Source organism: Oncorhynchus mykiss, chromosome 13, assembly GCF_057628025.1.
Source record: "Oncorhynchus mykiss isolate SJ-2025 chromosome 13, ASM5762802v1, whole genome shotgun sequence".
Taxonomy (NCBI): domain Eukaryota; kingdom Metazoa; phylum Chordata; class Actinopteri; order Salmoniformes; family Salmonidae; genus Oncorhynchus; species Oncorhynchus mykiss.
This window is the reverse complement of record NC_143034.1, coordinates 54,452,028-54,477,400: the sequence shown is the minus strand read 5'-3', so window position 1 is coordinate 54,477,400 and position 25,373 is coordinate 54,452,028. Positions and strand designations below refer to the sequence as shown.

General features: G+C 41.5%; 1 protein-coding gene across 1 annotated transcript in view; it reads right to left on the bottom strand.

The window, feature by feature from the left end:
* The window catches only part of usp43b (ubiquitin specific peptidase 43b), a 95,280-nt gene that overhangs the window by 43,671 nt on the left and 26,236 nt on the right, over positions 1 to 25,373 (bottom strand). Inside the window, exons 3-6 of the mRNA XM_036941255.2 lie at positions 17,747 to 17,850; positions 9,541 to 9,633; positions 1,351 to 1,486; positions 1,082 to 1,226 (exon numbers count right to left, since the gene is read on the bottom strand). Of these exons, the coding sequence (XP_036797150.2) occupies positions 1,082 to 1,226; positions 1,351 to 1,486; positions 9,541 to 9,633; positions 17,747 to 17,850 (478 nt within the window). The remainder of the gene's footprint in view (positions 1 to 1,081; positions 1,227 to 1,350; positions 1,487 to 9,540; positions 9,634 to 17,746; positions 17,851 to 25,373) is intronic.

The window sequence follows — 25,373 nt, the reverse complement described above, 5'->3', positions numbered from 1 at the left end:
TCTCTAATCACTTTGCTCAGTGGTGATGCAAAGAAGTATCATTTTCAGGGACAAACCCAGCTCTGCCAAACCCAGGGTGAAAAATGTGGTAAAACTATCCACACAATCTGGCTTCTGGGAACAATGTCTGTTTGCCCTTCACATCATCAGTACAATTACAGAGAAGAGATATTTCAAACATTGTCACGCCCTGGCCATAGAGAGGCTTTTTTTCTCTATTTTGATTAGGCCAGGGTGTGACTAGGGTGGGCATTCTATGTTCATTTTCTATGTTTTGTATTTCTTTGTTTGGCCGGGTGTGGTTCTCAATCAGAGGCAGCTGTCTATCGTTGTCTCTGATTGAGAACCATACTTAGGTAGCTTTTCCCACATGGGTTTTGTGGGTAGTTGATTTCTGTTTAGTGTTTTTCACCTTTCTGGACTGTTTTGGTTATTTCCCGTTGTTATTTTTGTATTTAGTGTTCAGTGTCAATAAATTAACATGAACATGTACCACGCTGCACCTTGGTCCTCACCTTCTTCCACCAACAGCTGTTACAAACATAAATAATTAGATGACAGCAAATCTTTGCGGAAAATGATGGTGATTTGAGTAGATCTGAGCATCTGAGTTTTATTGAAAATGTGTTTGTAAGCACACGTTCCCCAAGGACTTCTTATTCTACATTGAGTTCCTCCTGGAATCTATCAGACCCAAAGTACACAAACAAACTTTCATTATCTTGTTTAAAAAGAAACAATTTATTTCTCCTCAGTAGTTCATCCTGATGTTTGGAAGGCTTGTGCCAACAGTGCACAGTTCGGGTAAAAGTTGCAGTACAAAGAGCATGTAATTATCACCACCAGAGGAAGGACAGACTTTCACATAATACCCTGGTATTTCACAGAGGTTGTACATCCCATTCTGTTAATACAGTACTTCTGTATGCTCTTGACTGAGAAAGGCTTATTTCCCGATGGGACTGAAATGACCCCTGCTAGCTCATAGTGGAAAAGGGACCGATTCTATTGGATGATCTTGGTTGATAGTGATGATATTGATCTGAATGTCCCTGGAATATGTAGTTGTTGCTACGGTTACCTGAGAATTGTGAAGAGCCTCCTCTGATGTATAGAGGCGGGGCCTGGAAGGCATAGATGATGTCAGTCTCGGCTATGCACGTCAGATCCTCCTCATCAAAGAAGGAGCGCTGAAAGCCTGTGGTGTAGATCTCTGTCAGGATCACCTGAAAGACAGAGAGAGAGATAGCAAGAGTATCCATTTTATTTAATCAGAGACTTGGAAAATGGAGTGAGAATGAATCTGAGGATAGTGTGCATCATCAAGAAGAGTGAGACAAGATCACCTACCTGGTCTGGGGAGATCTTCCCCTCATCCGCCAACATCCTTCTCAGAAAGGCCAGCGAGCCAAAGAGAGGCACAGCCAGCCCGATGCGCAGGTATCTCTGGCCCTTTGTACTGAAGACCAGAGTTACACACAGAGGCCTGTCGAGTGAAGGGGAGAGAGAGAGAGAGAATAGACTGCATTGAAATCGCTACCAATTTTATTACAGTCCATGACCATGAAGGGACATATAGTTTTCATGAATTAATCAATACATTTTAGCATTAATAATAGATCATTCGGACAGTTTATGTGTAAGAAATAATGGAATCTGTATTGTGGGTCGATGCATTTTTAAAGCTGAGCACTTGGCTCTTACCTCTCTGTCTCCTTTGCATGGAGAAGCAGTGCTGACATTGGCAGGGTAAAGGGGCATAATGGCTTGTACAAAAACACTACACTGAAGAGATATGTGCCCTCTGATTCACCTGTGAGAGTCTATGTGTGTCTATATGTGAGAACTGTAGTCAGGCGAGTAGACACACCACTCAGAAAGTCAGCCTCCTCCTCTGAGAAAGAGAGATATGGGAGCCAATGACAAAATGACATAGGCGGGAGGTCCTGAGTGTACAGCACCTCTATTCTACAGACAATACTCTTAATTTTTATTTAAATAGGCAAGTCAGTTAAGAACAAATTCTTATTTACAATGACAGACTAGGAACAGTGGGTTAAGAGATTTTTACCTTGTCAGCTCGGGGATTTGATCAAGCAACCTTTCGGTTACTGGCCCAACGCGCTAACCACTAGGCTACCTGCCACTCCTTATCTCCTTAGAGTCCATGCTTACATAAGTACAACTCATATTGAAGGTCTCTGAAAGCTCAGGCTCAATTTTTTATTTTAAATAAGTCATGTTTTTCTTTTGAAGCAAGAAAGAGACTTGTTTCCACTACCTTTTTGCCTGTAATCGACTATGGTGATACATTGTACATGTTTGCCCCTGTGGTGTCATTACATATGCTGAACAATGTGTCCCATGGGGTGTTGTTACAAACTCCAATGCTTTCACCAATCATTGTACCCTCTATACCAGAGTGGGCTGGCCTTCATTAGCTCTTCAGAGACTAAGTCATTGATATGTTGTTATTTACAAGGCCATACTGAGACAGCTCCCATTTTACCTGTGTATCTACATTGTCCAGCAGACTAATGACAATTATCAATTAAAGTGAGTTTTGTGATGTCTTGTTGATGACCTGCTCTATAATCCACCATGGAGAAGACTTAACATGATAAAGATAGTGAGAGATGCCACTGCCAGCACACAGGCATTATCACACATGGGGACAGAGGACACACAGCAGTGGGGGATATACAGTATTATACAACGGGTGGGTCTAATCCTGAATGCTGATTGGTTAAAACCTCATTCTAGCAGGTGTCTATTCCACAAATTCCCACCGGCTAAATCAATGACGTTAAAATGCCTATTTACTCTGTTGCATCTGATTGAGCAATCCACTGTCTCATCAGCCCAGACAGGCAATTTATAAACTCCACTATGAAAAGCATCTAACATTTCGTTTTCAACAGCGGAGATTTGTATAAACCTTGCTGTCCGTCTCTCCGACATTTGCAATATTGTTTCAATATTTAAATTTGATCTACAGCTGTCCCATAGCAATGAACAGGCGTGATGAGACAGACAGGTAGGCAGCTTTTCTCAGCCAGACTAACTCATGAATTAGCATAATTTCTATGGATATATACAAATAACCATCAATAGAAAACAGGTAAAACTAAACGAAGAGCAGCTAGTTAAAAAAAAAATTCAGCTTGAAGTGATTGTGTTAGCTGTGTTGTTGGCTAGCTCTCAAACAACACTGTCCTGACAAGAGAGCTATGCCAGGTGAAATCGTGCATCATTAGCTCATTGTTATGGACGTATCCAAATAAATGTCACTAGAAAACAGCTTAAATTGCAAATGCAGCTACTTTGTTGTTATTCTGGCTGCACTGTTGACGTAACTGCAAGTTAGTCATAGTTGGCTAGCTAGCAAGCAAGGAATAAGAACATTGCCAGCCAATATGGCAATGGAATATTTACAACGAACGAGTGGGTAGCGTCCATAGATAAAGCACAAAAAGACTGAACGACTGGGTTGCGTCTCTGGCAACTGAACCGATAGAACGTACGAGTAGTCGGCTTAGGTAGCATCCCTAGACTTGTGTGGGGAAGGATGGGGAAGGATGAAATAGTATGAATAAATTAATCAAAATAACGTTTTTAAATCATTATTTGAATATGTTGGTAACCCATTGTATAAAAGTGACAATGCCCTCGAAGCCGGTGTTTGGAGGATATGTTGACACGGTTTGCTGTTTGCTTCTTCTCGGGCCTAACAACACTCATGCCAATATATCCCCCAAACATCGGCTTCGAGGGCATTATCATTTAAGTAAGTAAAGGGTGTTGAGCTGTGAGATCCCCTGCTGTCTGGACTCAGGGTAACCTCTACACTGGCTGTCAAGGATTCTCAGCACACGCTATAGTGAGGGGTATGGGGAGATCTCCCCATATGATTTAGCCGGTGGCGCACCTGAGTCCATTCCTTTATCTGCCTTTGACTAGCCAGTAGGAACACCAAAACAGTGCCTCATATTATCACCGTTCTTTTTGTGTCTCAAGACACAAACAGTGAAGGCAGTAGTTAATCAATGATGCTCTAAGCAGGCAAACGTTACTAATTCATACTAATTACCTTGTTTGGAACCATTCTGGGAGTGGCAAAACATCCCCACACACTCAACAGCTCAGAACTAGAAAGGCAGGCATAGGGATAATTAACAATCTATAAATGTTACATGATACACCCAATACCTATTATGGGAATTCAATTCCCAGTGACTAAATACTCAACTAAAGCCCTCAATTGAATGGTAATCTGAGTCAATGATTATACTAAACTACTGCAAATAGTGGCTACATCCCGAGAACACCTTTCAGAGGTTTAGCTCCCCGTCTCTGAGTACAAAGCTGAATCAATCATGATAATGAATCGCATACCTTTTCCTCAAGAGGACAGGAACATGATAAAACAAGATCTCTGATGGATCTTTACAGTAATAACATGCTGATCTGTAATGAGTGGCTCATTTAGTGAAGTTAATGTGTTTAAATGGAGACGCCTGCCATACCACTCAGTCCATTAGGGGTACAACATCAATATGGGTCCATGTCGGGCTGACTCTGCCACATTGGTTAACACACTAGATCATAACTAACCACATACTGTATATATGACATGTGAGAACACATTTCAGTCCCATAAAGAAATGTATATGTGTGAGGTTGGGGTTGGTGTAAATGACTGTTGGTGTTGAAAGTCTACACTTTAGTTTGTGTTAGGGTTTATGGAGATATACAAAACTATGACACCTTTTTTCTTACATGGGCAACCATGTACAAAATCTTAAAAGGCAAACCATCTGTTTCTTCCTTTCATAACTGTCTACAGTATTCCATGTCATCAGCCAAAAGTAGAACGAATGAGGCGATTATGTAAAGTTTGCCTGGCAAGCTGTTTGTTAGAGCTAGATTTTTAAAAACGATTCTCCAATTAGCATAAAAGCTTGCTTAACGCCAGGCACCACAGGCTGAAATGACATTTTTGCATCTACAGTGCGTTCAGAAAGTATTCAGACCCCTTGACTTTTTCCACATTTTGTTACGACGTTACAGCCTTATTCTTAAATGTATTCAATAGTTTTTTTCTCATCAATCTAGAAATGTTACTTTCCTTAGTACTTTGTTGAAACACCTTTGGCAGCGATTACAGTCTTACAGTTCTTGGGTATGATGCTACAAGCTTGGCACACCTGTATTTTGGGAGTTTCTCCCATTCTTCTTTGCAGATCCTTTCAAGCTCTGTCAGGTTGGATGGGGAGCGTCGCTGCACAGCTATTTTCAGGTCTCTCCAGAGATATTCAATCAGGTTCAATTCAGGGCTCTGGCTGAGCCACTCAAGGACATTCAGAGACTTGTCCCGAAGCCACTCCTATGTTGTCTTGGCTGTGTGCTTCGGGTTGTTGCCCTGTTGAAAGGCAAAATTTGGCCCAATCAAGGATCTGTCTGTAATTTACGACGTTCATCTTTCCCTCTATCCTGACTAGGCTCCCAGTCCCTGCTGCTGAAAAACATCCCCACAGCATGATGCTTCCACCACCATGCTTCACTGTAGGGATGGTGCCAGGTTTCCTTCAGAGGTGACACTTGTCATTTAGGCCAAAGAGTTCAATCTTGGTTTCATCACACCAGAGAATCTTTTTTCTCATGGTCAGAGTCCTTTAGTTTTGGCAAACTCCAAGTGGGCTGTCATGTGCCTTTTACTGTGGAGTGTCTTCTGTCTGGCCACTCTACCATAAAGGCCTGATTGGTGGAGGGCTGCCGAGATGGTTGTTCTGCAGAAATATTTTGGTACCCTTCCCCAGATCTGAGCCTCAACACAATCCTGCCTCGGAGCTCTACGGACAATTATTTCAACCTCATGGCTGGGTTTTTGCTCTCACATGCACTGTCAACTGTGGGACCTTATATAGACAGGTGTGTGCCTTTCCAAATCATGTCCAATCAATTGAATTTACCACAGGTGGACTCCAAGGGTGATCAATGGAAACAGGATGCACCTCAGCTCAATTTCGAGTCTCAAAGCAAAGGGTCTGAATACTTATGTACTTATTTATATTTTCTTTAGTTTATCATTCTACCGTCATCAACATTTTAATGCATTTTAACCACTTTAATCATTTTAAAGCTCACAACATTAAATTACACATCATTTAGAAGCCCATTTCATAGAGATTGTTACAAACTGGACTATATTTAGTAACTTACATTGAAGAGATGATGACTGGGTCTAAATAGGCGTTTGGTAGTCTAAATCCAGTGTACTTGTCTTTAACCACCATTTCCCGAAAGTCAGACTCTTCCCACCCCCCCCCCCCCCCCAAAAAAAAATACTCAGCTTCAGAAGCATCTGCATTCACTAAATCTTGTGTGGTTATCCTTAGATATATTCTCCAGACTTGCTCAGAGGGAATTGTTGATATGTTGTCAAGTTTATATTCTAGCTTTTAAAAAATATTTGAAAATATGCATAAAAAAATGCATTTTACGTACATGTCTTTAATATTTTACAGATAGAAAGATCTAAAAATTATTTGTCCACAATCTGCTCTGGATAAGTCTGGTTCTGGAGTGTCTTAATAAAACGAAACCAAAACATTTAGGCTGACTTCATCCAGTGTCCAGGAAAATATATCTGTGTGATATGCAAATACAGTGCCTTGCGAAAGTATTCGGCCCCCTTGAACTTTGCGACCTTTTGCCACATTCAGGCTTCAAACATAAAGATATAAAACTGTATTTTTATGTGAAGAATCAACAACAAGTGGGACACAATCATGAAGTGGAACGACATTTATTGGATATTTAAAACTTTTTTAACAAATCAAAAACTGAAAAATTGGGCGTGCAAAATTATTCAGCCCCCTTAAGTTAATACTTTGTAGCGCCACCTTTTGCTGCGATTACAGCTGTAAGTCGCTTGGGGTATGTCTCTATCAGTTTTGCACATCGAGAGACTGACATTTTTTCCCATTCCTCCTTGCAAAACAGCTCGAGCTCAGTGAGGTTGGATGGAGAGCATTTGTGAACAGCAGTTTTCAGTTCTTTCCACAGATTCTCGATTGGATTCAGGTCTGGACTTTGACTTGGCCATTCTAACACCTGGATATGTTTATTTTTGAACCATTCCATTGTAGATTTTGCTTTATGTTTTGGATCATTGTCTTGTTGGAAGACAAATCTCCGTCCCAGTCTCAGGTCTTTTGCAGACTCCATCAGGTTTTCTTCCAGAATGGTCCTGTATTTGGCTCCATCCATCTTCCCATCAATTTTAACCATCTTTCCTGTCCCTGCTGAAGAAAAGCAGGCCCAAACCATGATGCTGCCACCACTATGTTCGACAGTGGGGATGGTGTGTTCAGCTGTGTTGCTTTTACGCCAAACATAACGTTTTGCATTGTTGCCAAAAAGTTCCATTTTGGTTTCATCTGACCAGAGCACCTTCTTCCACATGTTTGGTGTGTCTCACAGGGGGCTTGTGGCAAACTTTAAACAACACTTTTTATGGATATCTTTAAGAAATGGCTTTCTTCTTGCCACTCTTCCATAAAGGCCAGATTTGTGCAATATACGACTGATTGTTGTCCTATGGACAGTCTCCCACCTCAGCTGTAGATCTCTGCAGTTCATCCAGAGTGATCATGGGCCTCTTGGCTGCATCTCTGATCAGTCTTCTCCTTGTATGAGCTGAAAGTTTAGAGGGACGGCCAGGTCTTGGTAGATTTGCAGTGGTCTGATACTCCTTCCATTTCAATATTATCGCTTGCACAGTGCTCCTTGGGATGTTTAAAGCTTGGGAAATCTTTTTGTATCCAAATCCGGCTTTAAACTTCTTCACAACAGTATCTCGGACCTGCCTGGTGTGTTCCTTGTTCTTCATGATGCTCTCTGCGCTTTTAACGGACCTCTGAGACTATCACAGTGCAGGTGCATTTATACGGAGACTTGATTACACACAGGTGGATTGTATTTATCATCATTAGTCATTTAGGTCAACATTGGATCATTCAGAGATCCTCACTGAACTTCTGGAGAGAGTTTGCTGCACTGAAAGTAAAGGGGCTGAATAATTTTGCACGCCCAATTTTTCAGTTTTTGATTTGTTAAAAAAGTTTGAAATATCCAATAAATGTCGTTCCACTTCATGATTGTGTCCCACTTGTTGTTGATTCTTCACAAAAAAATACAGTTTTATATCTTTATGTTTGAAGCCTGAAATGTGGCAAAAGGTCGCAAAGTTCAAGGGGGCCGAATACTTTCGCAAGGCACTGTATGTGCAAATTAATGAGAATTGGCTCATTTGCATATTTTAAAAAAAATAATTCTGAAATATTTTTATACAAAAAAGTATTATATTTGTGTCTACATTCAACTGGTGAAAGATGATTGTGATATGATTAAAGGGAAAAAATGTCCCTATGAGGGTGTAATGCCTGGCCTTTTATTGACACTCCAGTTGCTCCAAAGAGAATGAGAACTATTTCAATGACTGTATGTGTCACAAATAGAGAGCTCTAAAGAATACCTGTTACCTGCTAGGATCCTTAATTGAAACAATAACAAAGCATGCTCCCCGCCAATTTATCGCTAAAAAGCTAAGGGATGGGGCTGGAAATATGTAACCACTCTCAAATTCATGTAGCAACTAAGGATTCTAGCTTTACGTTGGATGCTCAGTAGGAATGACGATGTACAGTATGAAATCAACGTTGAAGAGACCATCTGTGGTGTAGTATTGGATAGATGAGTGTGTGTTAGGCTTTTGAATTTGCTAGGCACACCCTGGGACCTCAATAGGAGGACACAGCTGCATGCACTTCTATGACACCCCAGCACAGGAATCTGAGATAGGTGTTAAACTCATCGCTTGACTCTAAATCATCTTTTCCAATTAGGACAACTCCTCCATTGGCACTGGATAATAAAGGTGAGAACCATACTGTTTTGACTTAGGGTTGGTCAGGCGGTCTGTGAGAGGAAACATTATCTTCTGCTTTTAACAAAAAACAAAGTTGGCAAAAGTCTTTACAAAGAGAAAAATGAATGAGAGGGTGTAGGTGCTTGAAGAGTAAGGGCTTGGAGGGGACTAACTCCTTAAAAATTGATTTCCTGAACAGGCTAACAGCGGCCAAGCAGGGATGGAGTGATCTTTGTGACCTGGGCATGAATGTGACATTGTTCCTGGTTTCTGAGGTGGTGCTCCTCAGGGCTTTCCTCTGGGCTTCAAGTACACTCCATCTCAGCCAGGTCTATTGTTTCTCTGTGCTACTCCAGATCGTTATCCATTCCTCTAACATTATGAGCCTCTAGAGGACTGAAAGGGACGTTAAAAAGACACCAGTGCTTGAGTCTTGTCTACGGTATATTTCTATGTCTGTACCTAAGGCAAGTCTTTCCGTCTACTATGGCTTTGACTCTAACTGACAGATGTCTCCTAATATCTGCACGTTGTACCATGGTGTGGTGTGATGTGTTGCATGGTTGTGTATTCAGTATGGTTGGTGCCCTAACAGGGATAGTACTCACCTGGTGTGGCGCAGAGGGATGGGAAGTGAAATGCAGAGGAAAGGGTCAAAGGTGTTGCTCTGTTTATGACAATGAGGGCAGGTCAGCGATGACCTGTGGAAAGAAAAACAAGATTGTGTGAAGTTTGACGCCTGTTTTAGACACCTGAACGTGCACTTCTGTGTCAGGCCAGCAGGAAAGTGCATCTTGCTATAGAAATGGGCACACTGTATGTACAGTACATCTTGATGTTGCTGTAGAGATTTTTTATGGGAAAGAAAAGTGATGTAAGGGGGGTGGGTAGTGGGAAAAAGCCTCACGGTGAGACTGGGTCTTTAAATGGGAACCAGCACGCAGCAATTCCCTAATGATCACCATCATGGGGAGAATAAAGAACAGTCCTGAGAGATGGCTTGTTTCCTCCGTATATGAATGTTCAGGCCATAGGACTCAAAGGACAGGAAAAGAGAGCAAATCTTCCATTCTACCAATATTTCATTCCACACCTGGTTCACACACTGGCTCCAACAAACCCCTTTATGTTTAGGAGAGGAAGTTGCTTATTCTGGCAAATCACTAATTGTTTGAACAAAGAGTCAGAGGGTATTTCCATGGAAGTCCTCAGACTGCAGTGCTATTGAACTGGACTTGAATTGAACTTGACTTGAAGAACTTCTAAATCCTGTAATAGTTCTATGGCAAGAACTCCATGACTGGTTCTTCTAGTCAGGAAGCGAAAAGCATTTCACAAGGCTGCCTGAAACTATAAGAGCCTTTAGGACTGGAGTGGAATTGAGTTAATCAATGACTTTGCTGCATACAATCAAAACAAGTTGACAAAGCTATGGTTTCTTTGGAAATCTGAATTTCAAGCATAAATGTCCCTCTTCCTCTTTTACCCAGCAAGGCGATGTTTTAAGCCCAATATTTCCCTATTCCTTTGCTTTACTATTTTTCATTGGATCAGTCAGTGCACAGAGCTTTCACTTCTCAGGAACCTTTACAAGGGGTAGCCTACCATGGGAATCATAGCCAGAGCATAGCTGTTTAAATGTGTTTCCCTTCTAGGAAGGCACCTGACAGACCCACAGGGGCGAGTGGGGGAGAGTGAATAAAGCCCTATTCAACTCAACCCAGCTGACACTGGCTCTGAGTGGAGCTCTCTCTTGGCAGAGTCTTATTCTCAACAGGAAACAGAGGAGCTGCCCATGTTCTTTGCATACAAATAACACTCCAGCAGCTCCAATAAAACATAGATGTACTGTGCATTGGTAAGGAACACTTAGGCCTAAAGGAAAAGGAGGTGATATTCCCGTGATGCCTAATGGATGAAGTGTGAGCAGCACTTGAGAGGGAATCCCTGTCTTTGAAGCAGTGATGCTGAAGGGTGAGCTTGAGTCAGCTTAAACACTAGCCCAGGGGTCGGCAACTAGAATCTGCCGCGGGACGATTTTTGACGGAGTGGATGGTGGGGGACCGAAACATAATTAGAATAATTTGTACACTGCAAATTGACCCCAAATAAGCCCAAAAATAGATTATATTTTAAAATAACAATAATTTCACACCTTATTTACATTGACACACGTTGAGATACATTGAGATACACAAAACAACCATTTGCCCTCAGAACAACCTCAATTTGTAGGGGCATGGACTCTGCAAGGAGTTGAAAGCATTCCACAGGGATGCTGACCCATGTTGACTCCAATGCTTCCTACAGTTGTGTCAAGTTGCATGGATGTCCTTTGGATGGTAGACAATTCTTGATACACACGGGAAACTGTTTAACGTTAAAAAAATCCACCCACGGGTTAGGGGAGGGTTCGGCCTGGAGAGCTTTACTTGGCTCATCGTGCTCTAGCGACTCCCTGTGGTGGGCCCGGGTGCCTGAAGACTGACTTCGGTCATCAGTTGAACGGTGTTTCCTCCGACACATTGATGCGGCTGGATTCCGGGTTAAGCGGGCAGGTGTTAAGAAGCGCGGTTTGGTGGGTCATGTTTCGGAGGACGCATGACTCGACCTTCGCCTATGCCGAGCCTGTTGGGGAGCTGCAGCGATTCGACAAGATCGTAATTAGAACGCAATTGGATATTTTTATTTTATTTTAAATGTAACCTTTATTTAACTAGGCAAGTCAGTTAAGAACACATTTTTATTTACAATGACAGCCTACTGGTGAACAGTGGGTTAACTGCCTTGTTCAGGGGCAAAACGACAGAGTTTTACCTCGACACCTCAGGGATTCAATCCAGCAACCTTTTGGTTACTGGCCCAACACTCTAACCACTAGGCTGGCTACCTGCTGCCCCTAAATTGCGAAATTGGGGTGAAAAAAGGGGGTAAATATTGCGAAATTAGGGAGAAAAAAGGGGGTATCTATATCTCTGAGAGAGATATACAATAGTTCTTTAACCTGTCTCCTTCCCTTCATCTACACTGACTGAAGTGGATTTAACCAGTGACATCAATAAGGGATCATAGATTTTCACCTGGATTCACCTGGTCAGTCTATGTCATGGAAGGAGCATGTTTTGTGCACTTACTGTATGTCTCATTTTTTATTTGTTGGAATACTTGGAAACAATTTTCCTGTTGATTTTAGTATTTTATTTACCAAAAACTAACCCCCCCCCCCCAAAAAAAAACACTTGCGGGCTGCCAACCCCTGCACTAGCCTGGGTAAAACTCTAAAAGCCATTTTTCCAAGTATATGGGATGTTCAGTGTCACCTTTCCTGAAAAATAAATGAATTACTTATATTTGTTATAACAGCTATTATTAGAACAATCTACTAAAAAAAACAGCAGGGTTCCCCCAATTTGGTCTGCAGGTGGTTTTATTTGGCCCCCCAAATTTTCAGATAAAAATAAATAAATAACAATATTATATAGTACCAGTCAGAAGTTTGGACACACCTACTCATTCGAGGGTTTTTCTTTATTTTTTTTACTATTTTCTACATTGTATAATAATAGTGGACATCAAAACTATGAAATAGCACATATGGAATCATGTAGTAACCAAAAAAGTGTTAAACAAATCAGCCACCCTTTACCTAGATGACAGCTTTGCACACACTTGGCATTCTCTCAACCATCTTCATGAGGTAGTCACCTGGAATGCATTTCAATTAACAGGTGTTCCTTGTTAAAAGTTAATTTGTGGAATTTCTTTCCTTCTTAATGTGTTTGAGCCAATTAGTTCTGTTGTGACAAGGTAGGGTTGGTTGGTATACAGAAGATAGCCCTATTTGGTAAAATACCAAGTCCATATTATGTCAAGAACTGCTTAAATAAGCAAAGAGAAACGACAGTCCATCATTACTTTAAGACATGAAGGTCAGTCAAAAACGATCCAGCGCTATGATGAAACTGGCTCTTATGAGGACCGCCACAGGAAAGGAAGATCCAGAGTTACCTCTGCTGCAGAGGATATGTTCATTAGAGTTACCAGCCTCAGAAATTGCAGCCCAAATAAATGCTTCACAGAGTTCAAGTAACAGACACATCAACTGTTCAGATGAGACTGCGTGAATAAGGCCTTCACGGTCTAACTCCTGCAAAGAAACCACAACTAAAGGACACCAATAATAAGAAGAGACTTGCTAGGGCCAAGAAACATGAGCAATGGACATTAGACTGGTGGAAAGTCTGATGAGTCCAAATTTGACATTTTTGGTTCCAACCGCTGCGTCTTTGTGAGACGCAGAGTAGGTGAATGGATGATCTCTGCATGTGTGGTTCCCACCAAGTAAGCATGGAGGAGGAGGTGTGATTGTGTGGGGGTGCTCTGCTGGTGACACCTTCAGTGATTTATTTAGAATTCATGGCACACTTAACCAGCATAGCTACCACAGCATTCTGCAGCGATACGCCATCCCATCTGGTTTGCGCTTAGTGGGACTATCATTTGTTTTTCAACAGAACATTGACCAAACACACCTCCAGCCTGTGTAAGGGCTATTTGACCAAGAAAGTGAGTGATGGAGTGCTACATCAGATGACCTGGCCTCCAAAATCACCCGACCTTAACCCAATTGAGATGGTTTGGGATGAGTTGGACCACAGAGCGAAGGAAAAGCAGCCAACAAGTACTCAGCATATGTGGGAACTCCTTCAAGACTGTTGGAAAAGCATTCAAGGTGAAGCTGGTTGAGAGAATGCCAAGAGTGTGCCAAGCTACCATCAAGGCAAAGGGTGGCTACTTTGAAGAATCTCAAATATAAAGTCTATTTTGTTTTGACACTTTTTTGGTTACTACATGATTCCATATGTGTTATTTCATAGTTTTGATGTCTTCACTATTATTCTAGAAAATAGTAAAAAATAAAGAAAACCCTTGAATGAGTAGGTGTGTCCAAACTTTTGACTGGTACTGTATTTTTTTAACATTCTCATTGTTGGACAGTAAAAGCACCAGGATATCAGCGTGATATCAGGATATCAAGTGATATTAATTTTGAAAATCGGTTCCCAAGTATTCCCACGCATTACAGAGAGACACGTGATCATATACAAATATAAGCAAGGTTTGAAATTATGATTTTGTAGTCAAATATATCTGTTTGGGCTTCTTGTAGTCAATTTGCAGTCTACATATTATTTGTAATTATGGTCCGGCCCCCGATCATCCTCTCACGAAAAACATTGGCCCGCAGCTGAATCGAATTGATGATCCCTGGTCTAAAGATTGGCTGTTAATTCTTCTCAGTGAGCCTGCAGCCTCACCTGCTACTTGAAGATGTGTGCTCTTGTCACAACACTTCATCTCTGGGTTCAAAAGGTCGTGGCCCCTTTAGAGATTGTTGATATGTAAAGCATCATTCAGCAGGTGATCCTGAGCATCCAGACAAATAAAGGAATTACCTTGAGTCACAGTAATAATCTTAAAAAGGCTCAAAGCCCTTTTTATTCAACTCTCCTGCAGAAATATAAATACATTAAGTGGTGAGACAAAACAAAGGTCACCCAGTCAAAATGATTCAGACAAAGAGAGGCGAGAAGCTCTGAGAGAGAGTGGTGAGTTTTCATGCCGCTGTAAAAAGGCTGGGCTTCCAGTGAAACTACTGTACACCACGTCCATAATCTGACATGCTCTGCTGCCTGCCGTTTGGCTTCACTCTAATGAGCATAGCTTGACAGATACCACAGAGATTTTCACTGCATATTACCCATGCTAGGCAGTGAGTCATGCTGTGGGATGAGAACAAAACTAGCTATATCAAAGCTTTACCTTCAAGAACTGGGCAATGCATGATTTGATCAGAGTCTACAGAGTTGTAGAGAAATAATAAGTTCAAAATCAATACTTCCAGAGTTAGAGTAGGCACTTCACTTTTGCGGAGACAACACAGTCAGACAGAGAGAATTGTAATAATGGTACTGTACAGTCAATTGAACGGCACCAACGTGATGAACGACAAATCAAATCCGCATCAAAAACTTAGGAGACAAAAAGCCTGTCAGTATATATGAAGCGTGTTTGTACACAGACTAAGTCTTGTCAAGTATAATGGGCCTGGTGATTGTATAGTGACAAACAGACCCATTACAGTGATAATACTCTGGCCTGTCAGTTGGCCTTGAGATTATATTACATACTGTAGTGTTACACCCAGGACTCAAATGCTGGAGGGCAATGAGAGAGGGACAGAGGAACAGTTAACAAATCAAAGATAGGGACTCCAAAGGCTGTTCCTAAAGCAAATAGCACAACAAACATCATGTCACTAATAGTATTATATTAGTTATTAGGATGACAAATATTTAATCATGTAAAATACATCTAGTATTTTAAAATTTAAAACACCACAGACAGGATGAGCATATTTATATTCGAAACAGGACACTTCTCTGACCACGGGGACTCTGAATCCCACGTTCACACATTATTCTAAAAATGCTTTGAGATGAAAAGATGCTGTTGCTTGAGTAAGTGATTTGGACTGGCCTAAGGGACAAAATCAGATGGTTATGGAAAGATATGGCTATGGAATATTCCTTGAGAGAAATGTCTATGTAGTCCAAAGCTCTTTTCCACTGAACTAAAGCCATGCTGTAGCTCTGAAATGCAAAGTTATGCTGTTTTTGAAGTTATACTGCATGTTTTATGGTTTGCTAGTAATCAGTGATCATCAGTCAAGTGTTGGATTCCAGTCTGAATCCTCCTGGTTGAGTCTGGCACAGTGTTTGTGGGTGAGCTAGCTATGGCTGCCGTGCTAGCTATGGCTGCTTCCTGTCTAGACACGCCCATTTCCCGGGTGTCAAAGCAGAAACATTCATCAGTGGATAGCAATTAAGGGATGCGCTCTGGCAGATGTATTAACGGCATAACACCAAGCTGCCGATTTTTCAAGGAATTAGCAGATGGAGGAAACAAAAACAAGCAGGAAATTACAAAGCAAATGGAAACTTCCAGAGTGGCAAGTGTTCTAATTACTTCACGACAGAGTTAAAAGGTCCAAATATACATCTGTTCTATTGTGCAGTTGTTTGCATAATTCCTTGTCAATATAGTACAACATTAGTCAAGGTTACCCAGAGAAGTACAGCTAATGTAAAATTGGGGGCTTTACAGATACACTTGGCAGTTGGATGCAGAACTCTCATTGGCGCCTCTGTGAGAGGAGTGGACAGCCAAATCATGATGAAGGTACTGCAACAGCTCCACTACCTTCAGCAGCTCAAGTGATCTCCCGACCACAGCTGTGAGATGCATCTGTTTCATAGAAACACTTAGGAGGCTTTATCTCCAAGATTAAATTAACACTTGTGAAGCTTCAGAGGCTCTGGGTTCAAAGCTGCTGTAGCAGGCACTGAGGGGCTCTGAACACGGATTGAAAGGAATGTTATAAGGAATAAAACTGTGAAAACTCAATCAGGTTCATCAATCACAGCTTCAAAGGAAAGGTACTAGAGCAAAGATTGTATACGTTTATTCAATATGTAGGTAATCTATGCCTATTCGATTTGTACAGTTGTCGTTTTTCACTTGACCTCAAACAAGAACCAACCACCCCACTCATTTTACTCAGGACCATAAAAGCACTTGAAGGGGTCCCTAGTTACCTAGGAGACATAAAGGTTAGGTGGAGGGGCAGTCTTTCTTACTGCACTCTGTGCATGGGCCTTGTCAGTATTGATGCTCCAGCTAGGCTCAGTAATTACTGGAATGTCTGCAGTGATTTAATGAGGTTACACTTCCTGCTGCTAATACATATAATACATATGTATATATATATAATACATATAATACATGTAATACATATAATACACAACCTCTACACACTTAGAGTTATAATGACATCTCCATTACACATGGTGTATCTGATAATTACAATTTAATTCAATCAATGAGAACTGGATCGATGAGTCATCGGTAATCAAATGTGATGTGGGAAAAAAGCCTCCATACCTAACTTTGCATTGGTTGTCCAATAATTGTAAAGAACTCATAGGAGAGGTGCAAAACCCAATAGACCAAATTACAGGCAGTGTGACCGATGGACTAACAGCTTATACCAAGACAAGCATGAAACTGATTTCCACACAAATGACCATAATTGCATTGAACTTTATAACACATGGTTCATAATTAAAGGAAATGTATTAAAATAAGAATGGGCAACAAACTTTTCCCCAATATGTTTTTGTTAAGCCAATCAACAAAGTTTTTCTAAATCTCAATCAATCTCTCAACAACAGAGTCCCTCGCAACCTCCTCCAGGTGCACTGACAGGAATAAAACGGGCTATACAAAAACACAACTGGCTCCGAATGGAAATAAATAACAAAAGCTGTCACAATTTGACACTTTTTAATTATTTATTATTTTCTAGCATTATCATCTAAGGAGCAGGTTGAGCCATGACAAATATTTCACAATGAACAAAGGAGAGAAAAGTAACTCTTCTGTTTTACATTCAAGACACTGAATCGGAGGGAAATTGTTGACTGACACAAATATGAGAGACAATTCTATGTATAGTAATTTGTTTATTTTTCACCTGTCCTTCAAGGTGCAAGGCAGCAGTTCTTACATTAGCACAAGTCCATGACTTTCCACATTAAGTGCCAGGGGTTCAGTCAACTGTATTTTACTCAGCTCAGCTCAGATGCCATCAATGCTTGCAGGACTAATGTGCAGATAGTAATAGGACAATTCTCTAGCATTGCATTGAGAATACAGTATGCTATGGGCAGACCTGGCAAACTGGAAACTCACTTGTATTGTGCCTGGAAGTGTTCCTGTACAAAGCTGTGGCGTGCCCCGGGCTGCTGCGAGTGGGGAGGCTCAGTGACCATCGCCTCCTCTGATATACCAGGGCCCTGGAATAGAGAGTGGACAAACAGAAACACATCATTGTAACATCTACAATCGCTAACAGTAAAAAACATCAGGTTCAACTAAATCCACTGCTATTCGGATGACACCCAGATTTACATCCAAACCCACCTCTCACCTCTTTCCCTCATCTCTGATCAACTGTCTCCAGGACATCAAAAACTGGATGACACCTAATCTACTCAAACTCAACAGCAATAAAACGGAGGTCATGCTGGTGGCTGTCAAAGTTCTCCTCAAGAAAGTGGGTGACCTCGTGATGTCCACTGATGGTTGCACCGTCTGCCCATTATCTGAGGTCTGAAATCTGGGGGTCATCCTGGACCCCACTCTTTCCTTCGAGCCCCACATCAAGTCCGCCACCTCCGTAACATTTATTTTTATTTAACCATCCCCAAAACAAGACTGTGCACCATCGTGGACCGGGCTTTCAGCGCTGCTGCCCCCCCAAACTCTGGAACTCTCTCCCAGCCACCCAAAACTCTGGGGGCATTGCTACTAGCTACTAGCGTTAGCACAATGACATGCTAGCTGTTCCCATAGATTTCAAGTCATCGAGCTAACAACTATCCATTTAAAAGTGCGTCTTGGCAGAAATATATACTTATTTTTTGCATCAGTGGAAACAATTTAGCAGCAGTGGCCAATTAATATAGGGGTTAACACTGGACTGAGGAGAGGAACAGATCAGCATAAAATATATTAAATGAATATCTGTCTGGAACATTGTGAAATGTTGTTCAGCAGTCTTTTTTGTTCTATTAAAAGGGGATTTTCAAAGGCAGTGGAAAGTATTGACGTGAATGCAACCCGCTTGGGGTACTTCTCTCTTTATTCTTTAATCCACTCACCCAACTGGCCTTGGAAAAGATAAAAGAGAAGGAAAAAGCGATAAAACTAACAGACTGATCACTGAAACCATGTAAGGTAAAAAAAACAAGCTGATCTGGGACGGCACACAACGAGGGCATAGCCCAGCTATGTGATAATGAATGAAATGAATTGAAAACTGTCCCTGTCAGCGCTGATTTAACTGAACTAATCCACCTAGCCCTAGCTGCATCATCAACAACAATAGCAGCAACAACAGCAGCCATGGTCTTTGCTCCTCCTTTATCGTCACTTCTGACGATGTCTCTAGCACTTTCTAATGGTGGTTTGTGTCCAGTGTGACTCTGTGGAATAATAATTACTGCAGATACTGTAATGGCACATCATGGATGCAGTGTAGTCATTTGAAACCAATGTAATGTCAAAGCTGAATCATTCTCTCACTATGGTATCAGGGTCATGGTTGCACCATTTCATAAAACCATGTTGTCTTGTGACAGGAGGGCCAGGAGGAGATGTGTGGTTATGATGGATATTTTGGTACAGCAATGGTAAAAACGAAACAAAGAGTACCATATCATGGCACTGAGACAGGGTGGATGACTGAGAAAAAGAGAGGTAATACTGTATAGTGTCATTAGGGGCATTCATTAGGCTTAATTACCCCTCTCATTTCCGGGGATTAAAAAAATATGTTTTATTGTCATATACACCAGATAGGTACTGTGAAATGTGTTGTTTTGTGTTGTTTTACAGGGTCAGTCATAGTAGTACTGTCACCTGTGCTCCTTCTCCGGCCTCTAGGTCACCAGGCTGCTCGTTTAAGGCGCACACCTGTCACCAGTGTTATGCGCATTTGTGCATAATGACACTCACCTGGACTCCATCACCTCCTTGATTACCTGCCCTTTATATGTCACTCCCTTAGTTTTTTCCCCCCAGTCTTCATTGTTTATGTTTCATGTCGGTGCGCTGTTTGTGTTTCTTGTTTTGTTTATTTATTAAACTTATTCACTCCCTGAACTTGCTTCCCGACTCTCAACGTACATTGTTACAAGTACGGCGCACCTGGAGCAAATTAGGCCTAAGTGCCTTGCTCAACAGCACATCAACAGATTTTTCACCTTGTCGGTTCAGGTATTCGAACCAGCAACCTTTCGGTTACTGGTTCAACACTCGAACGGCCATCCCTTCATGAATGTCTTAGACAGAAATCATGGTAAATCAATTTAACAGCAAATAACAAAACGATTTTGCTGGCTTGATTACCGATTATTACTGTAACTAAGCTCTCACAATCTCTCCTCGAAGACTTGTGAAACTTCAACATGCCTCTGCACTACAGTAAATATCAACCGCACAATATAAATAAAACTGCTCACTGACAACGTCGGTTATGAAAGTGACAAAGCAGAACATTTTCCTTATTGTCTATTTCCTGATTTATACAGTTACGGTTACAGTCACCGTCTGATTTTGCATCAAAGTTTAGGTAAGAGGACACAGTTAAGCCTTTATTCCTACAAAACAAGCACATTGTTGGATAGCAATGGTTATAAATAAAAAATAAAGGGAGCATTATGCGCCAAAGATACGAAAATATTCAAGTGCAAAGGGAATTTGAGCTACCATTTGCGTTCAGGCATTCAGGATTTAGTGACATGATAACAGTAACATGATGCACTTCAGATGCATAGTGGAGATATTTAATGGTACAAAATTGTACATTATGGAGTGAATATATGACTACAATACAGCCCGTGTGTGTGTGTGTGTGTGTGTGTGTGTGTGTGTGTGTGTGTGTGTGTGTGTGTGTGTGTGTGTGTGTGTGTGTGTGTGTGTGTGTGTGTGTGTGTGTGTGTGTGTGTGTGTGTGTGTGTTTGCGTGCATATGTGTAGCTCCAAAACTGAAACAGCTTTGACCTTGAAGGTGACAGTTGTAACAAAAAACATTTGATTTATCTGGATTCTTTTAAATTGAAAATAAACATTTATACTTTCAACATTCAGCACCTGAACAAAGCCACTGGATGTACACGTTGAACTATGATAACAAATCTCTGACTCACCTTTTCTTATCAAGTGTGGTTGACTTGGAAAAGGCCAAGCTAAAACCACTTTTCCGTGTTAGCACATTATTACTGAAGTTACTAGAGCGCTGTACCTAGATGCCAGGCACTTGAAAATGCATTAAGTCATCATATCATTTTAGCCCTCATTTGACAGGCTCATGGAGGCTGTCAGAGCATTATTGCTCGCTAAGTCTCTGAGGTGTGTTAACTCTCTCTGTTGACTCTTTCTCCACCACACCACGTCTCCTGTCCTGATCCCATACTGACTAGCACTGTTCCCAGGCAGCCAGCTCAACCATGACCCCGTCTTACAAATGGAGCTGAAAGGAGGTTTTGAATTTCGGTTGTGGAAAAAAGTGTAGTGTAGTGCTCAGGAGGAGAGTTCCTTTAACTAACCAACGAGTCTTTTCTTCCAAGTCCACTTCAGCTTAGCACAGTCCGGAATGTGACCGAAGCATGACCTTCCCTTCTTGCACGGAGCTTCAATAGGCACATACAATCACAAATGTTGCCTCTTCTCTCATTTCCCTCTCAATTTAATGAGTTCCTCTATGGTTTTAGCTCTCTCCATCACACTCTACCCCACTCAGTCACTCCCTCATCCTTCTCTCATAGCATTCTCTCTTTTCCCCTCCCTGTGTGGTATGGTCATGCTCTGCTGAGCCTCCTGTTATTGGTCAAGGGGTAACAGGTCTTTAGAGCAGGCATTGAGAGCAGAGCGAGAGAGGTTATGAGGTCTGCTCTCCTGAGGCCTATGCTCCTACAGAACATATAGCTAGCTGAATTCATGCCTTACTACCACTCTCTGGCCTCCTCAGCAGCAGAGTTGACTGGTGCTGGAGAGATAGTACATTCCAGAGTTATCTTTATGCAGAGATAACAACACAGCGTTCCGAGACCAATGAGCCCAGCCTAGACACGGTCTTATCACCTCACTAAATTCCCTGGTGAGCCTGGCCAAGTCATCAGACTGCGAGGCGGCAGCAGCATGTTAGCAGCAACCGCTAGTATGGCTGGGACGATACCAGTATCGCAATCTGTTTTCAATGGCAAAAATTTAAAACCTGCTGTATGTAAAATAATGTGTACTATAGTTTGGAAAGTAAATAAATGTGACTCTGGATGACAACATAATGTTTGTTTCCAACATTAGGGCTGTTTTCTTAAAGAAGTTAAATCCGCTTCGTGTTTTGTTTCCTTGTCACTAATGAATATCACGATACTAGTATCGTCCCGGCCCTGCTAAAGACGTGAGCACAGTGAGAAACTGAGACACACAGACATATGATTCAGTAAGGCAGAAGTCATCTAAACTGAACAGGCTAGATAATGATTCCCATTTAATTAACTAAAACTGCTACTGTGCTCAAAGTAATATTTGTATATTTTTTATTTTATATACCGTTAAACTTCAATGAATAGCCCGGGTGTTTATTTGCTTGAATCACTGAACACAACCGGCGCGTATGAGAGACAGGTGTCTATTTCCTTAATGCACACAGCTTTTTCTCAATACAATTTTGAAAAGACTACAAAACTGTTTAATGTGAACTGTATGACCAGTATAAACATTATAATAACAACTCCATCGCAGATCAGACTTGCAAAGACTAGGCTGCCTTTGGCGCTTCAGCACCATTCTCTCACTTGTATCCCCCGTAGTTGAGCCAACCATGTCAAACCACACTGCCGTCTCATCCTGGGAAATTATGTTGCTCTCCTCTATCTTCTTTTGCACAATTTTACATTACTCACTGAAGTTCACTCATAAACAACTCATTTAGACCCAGCGTTTATTGTAAAAAGGCTGACGTGTGTGTGGATGCCGGGCTATTAAAAAGGGACAGGCGGATATTTGAGTCTGTGTTTAATTTAAGTTTATGGAATGTGGAAAACTACAGTATGCACCTTGAGAGGTCTCATAGACTTGAATGTCCTGTCTAACATTGAGATGCTATCTTGGAAATCAGTTGTCAGAAAAAGGTCAAGCTCAAACCTGATAGAAATGCCAGTAAAATGGGTTAGGCAGAAAAAGGTGGAAAGTAGATATTTTGAGTCAACATGGAAAGCCTGATTTTAGGACAAAACGTATTCCTTCTGAAAATATAGTCATTTAGTGATAATGCTGTGGTAGTGTAGCCTACAGTAATGTATCTGCTGGGACATATTTATGTAGCTCATTGTATGTTTAAACACACACACACACATGCCAGGACATTTACACAAACACTCAAAAAGGCAACAGACTGATGTCCAAGATGGGAACATAATGTACTCTAATGTGTGTCCTTGATAAATGCTTTATCAAGCGACTCCTCTTGTCATGGACACAAAGAGAAACAGCAAGTTGTCAAAAAGCCTGTGCTCATGTCTGCTGCTTATCTAGGCCATCAACTCTGTCACACAAAAAGCCTGTGCTCATGTCTGCTGCTTATCTAGGCCGTCAACTCTGTCACACAAAAAGCCTGTGCTCATGTCTGCTGCTTATCTAGGCCATCAACTCTGTCACACAAAAAGCCTGTGCTCATGTCTGCTGCTTCTTCTAGGCCATCAACTCTGTCACACAAAAAGCCTGTGCTCATGTCTGTTGCTTCTTCTAGGCCATCAACTCTGTCACACAAAAAGCCTGTGCTCATGTCTGCTGCTTCTTCTAGGCCGTCAACTCTGTCACACAAAAAGCCTGTGCTCATGTCTGCTGCTTCTTCTAGGCCGTCAACTCTGTCACACAAAAAAAGTAGTATGTCTGTGAAGGATGGCGCTTTAGTGTTCTGCTATAAGTGAACATGGAGGTGAACACATTTCCAAAAAGGAGATTCAGATTAAATTAAAATGACTTGAGCTCTTTCCAACAGTTCTAAGATGAGGTGGCTGTGGTTGAGTGGTCTCACTGACAGAGCAGAGCCCTGTAATGGAGAGGAAAGGCCAACTGATGAGGGAACATTTCTTTAGAAGCAGAGTGGACAAATAATGATTTATTACTAAACCTGTATAAATAGCTTCATCAGCAAAGGCTTGGATTGCATGCTTGCCGCAGGCAACTTAGTCATGTTTATTTGACTTTGCCCTGGTTTTCTTATTAACAGCAATACTGTGTGAACAAACTAACAGATGTTTCATTTGTTCAATTTACTGCTTGATAGGGGTGGTGAGAGGCATCACAACAACCTCAAGCACTTTAGCTTCTAAATTGAGTAAAATAAGCTGAATTTAATTTTGTCAGCAAATATTGCCATTAAAAGCAACTACCCACTGGGCACAGATGTCACAGGGATACGTTGTCAGATCACATGATCATTTGATTGGCTGATTACAATGTAATGTACAATGAAAGTTGTCCTTTCAAACAGTTCTAGTGAAAGTCCCTTTTAAAAAAAGTACTCTGCTATATATATTTACAGTATAATACCACAATTTACAAAGTGAATGATTATTGTGAAGGGGCACATGACTGGGCACAGAGGACATTGACGAAGTCTGAAAAGAGAACATGGAGGAATTTCAGCCACTGTCAATTTAATGAACAAAACAGAACTCGTCATGTAGTAGTAATGTACGACCGCTAATACCCGAGATATGGTAAATTGTCAAATTGTCAACCATGCTTAATCCAAAAGCCTCAATGCCAGGAGAGGCGTGTGCCGATACCCCGGGAGTAAGAAGAACATTAAAACTGATTGATTTCTAAAATTGATTAAAAATGATTTCTAGAATTTAGATAAATGACAAAGATACAATTGCGAGCAACTGAGTGGAAGGACTAGAGCCTAGTTGCTAGCGCAGCACTGTCAACGAGGGGGACAGAGTTAATCTATTGTTATTCCTGAGCTGACTGACCAGAGAAAAATACTGCAGCATTGTTATCAGCTAGCGACGGTGGCTCAAAGGGGTCATTTTCTGTAACCACCAGAGCATACTAGACAGTTTTGACAGCGATTTAAATCCATGTCCAGACATTGGTAAGTGTAAAATTGAAGGATAAGATCGAGATAATAAGCACTACAGTGCAAACAAACTCCCTGCTCTTACGACACTCCACCACGCTTGAGGCCATTCACTTCACACAGTAAACACAATTCTCCAGTTGAGATGCCATTAAAAATGGATTTGGCACTGGTAGCACTGAGAACCACAGTGATTCACTTCTGAAAGATTTACCCAGAGTCAACTCTCCATAGAGTGTAATGAATAGACAAAGACTGATAACGGGACTTTATTTCATTGTGGTGCTGACTGAGAGCCTGAAATCACACACATTAACAGAATGGTCTGTCCTCTAGTGAGGTCTTAAATAATTAACCCAAATGTCACCCATAGTGATTCATACCAGTGTTCAGGAACCTGGGCACTTTCACTTCACCGCAGAGGAATTCCAGCAAATATCCTGCGCGGATCACCTGTCTCGTCCTGATGGGTTTTCAGGGATGGAGCGTAAAGGGGAACGAGGTTTCCCAGTAATGGGCCTGCCGTGAATAATTGAAGCATCCATGAAAACAGAGAGATGGACATGTGCTTCTGGAAGGAGCAGAGCACTAGGGGAGAATGATTGAGAAAAGGGGCTGCAACAGCAGAGCTCTAACCTCTCCAGTAGAGCTGAACACACAGACA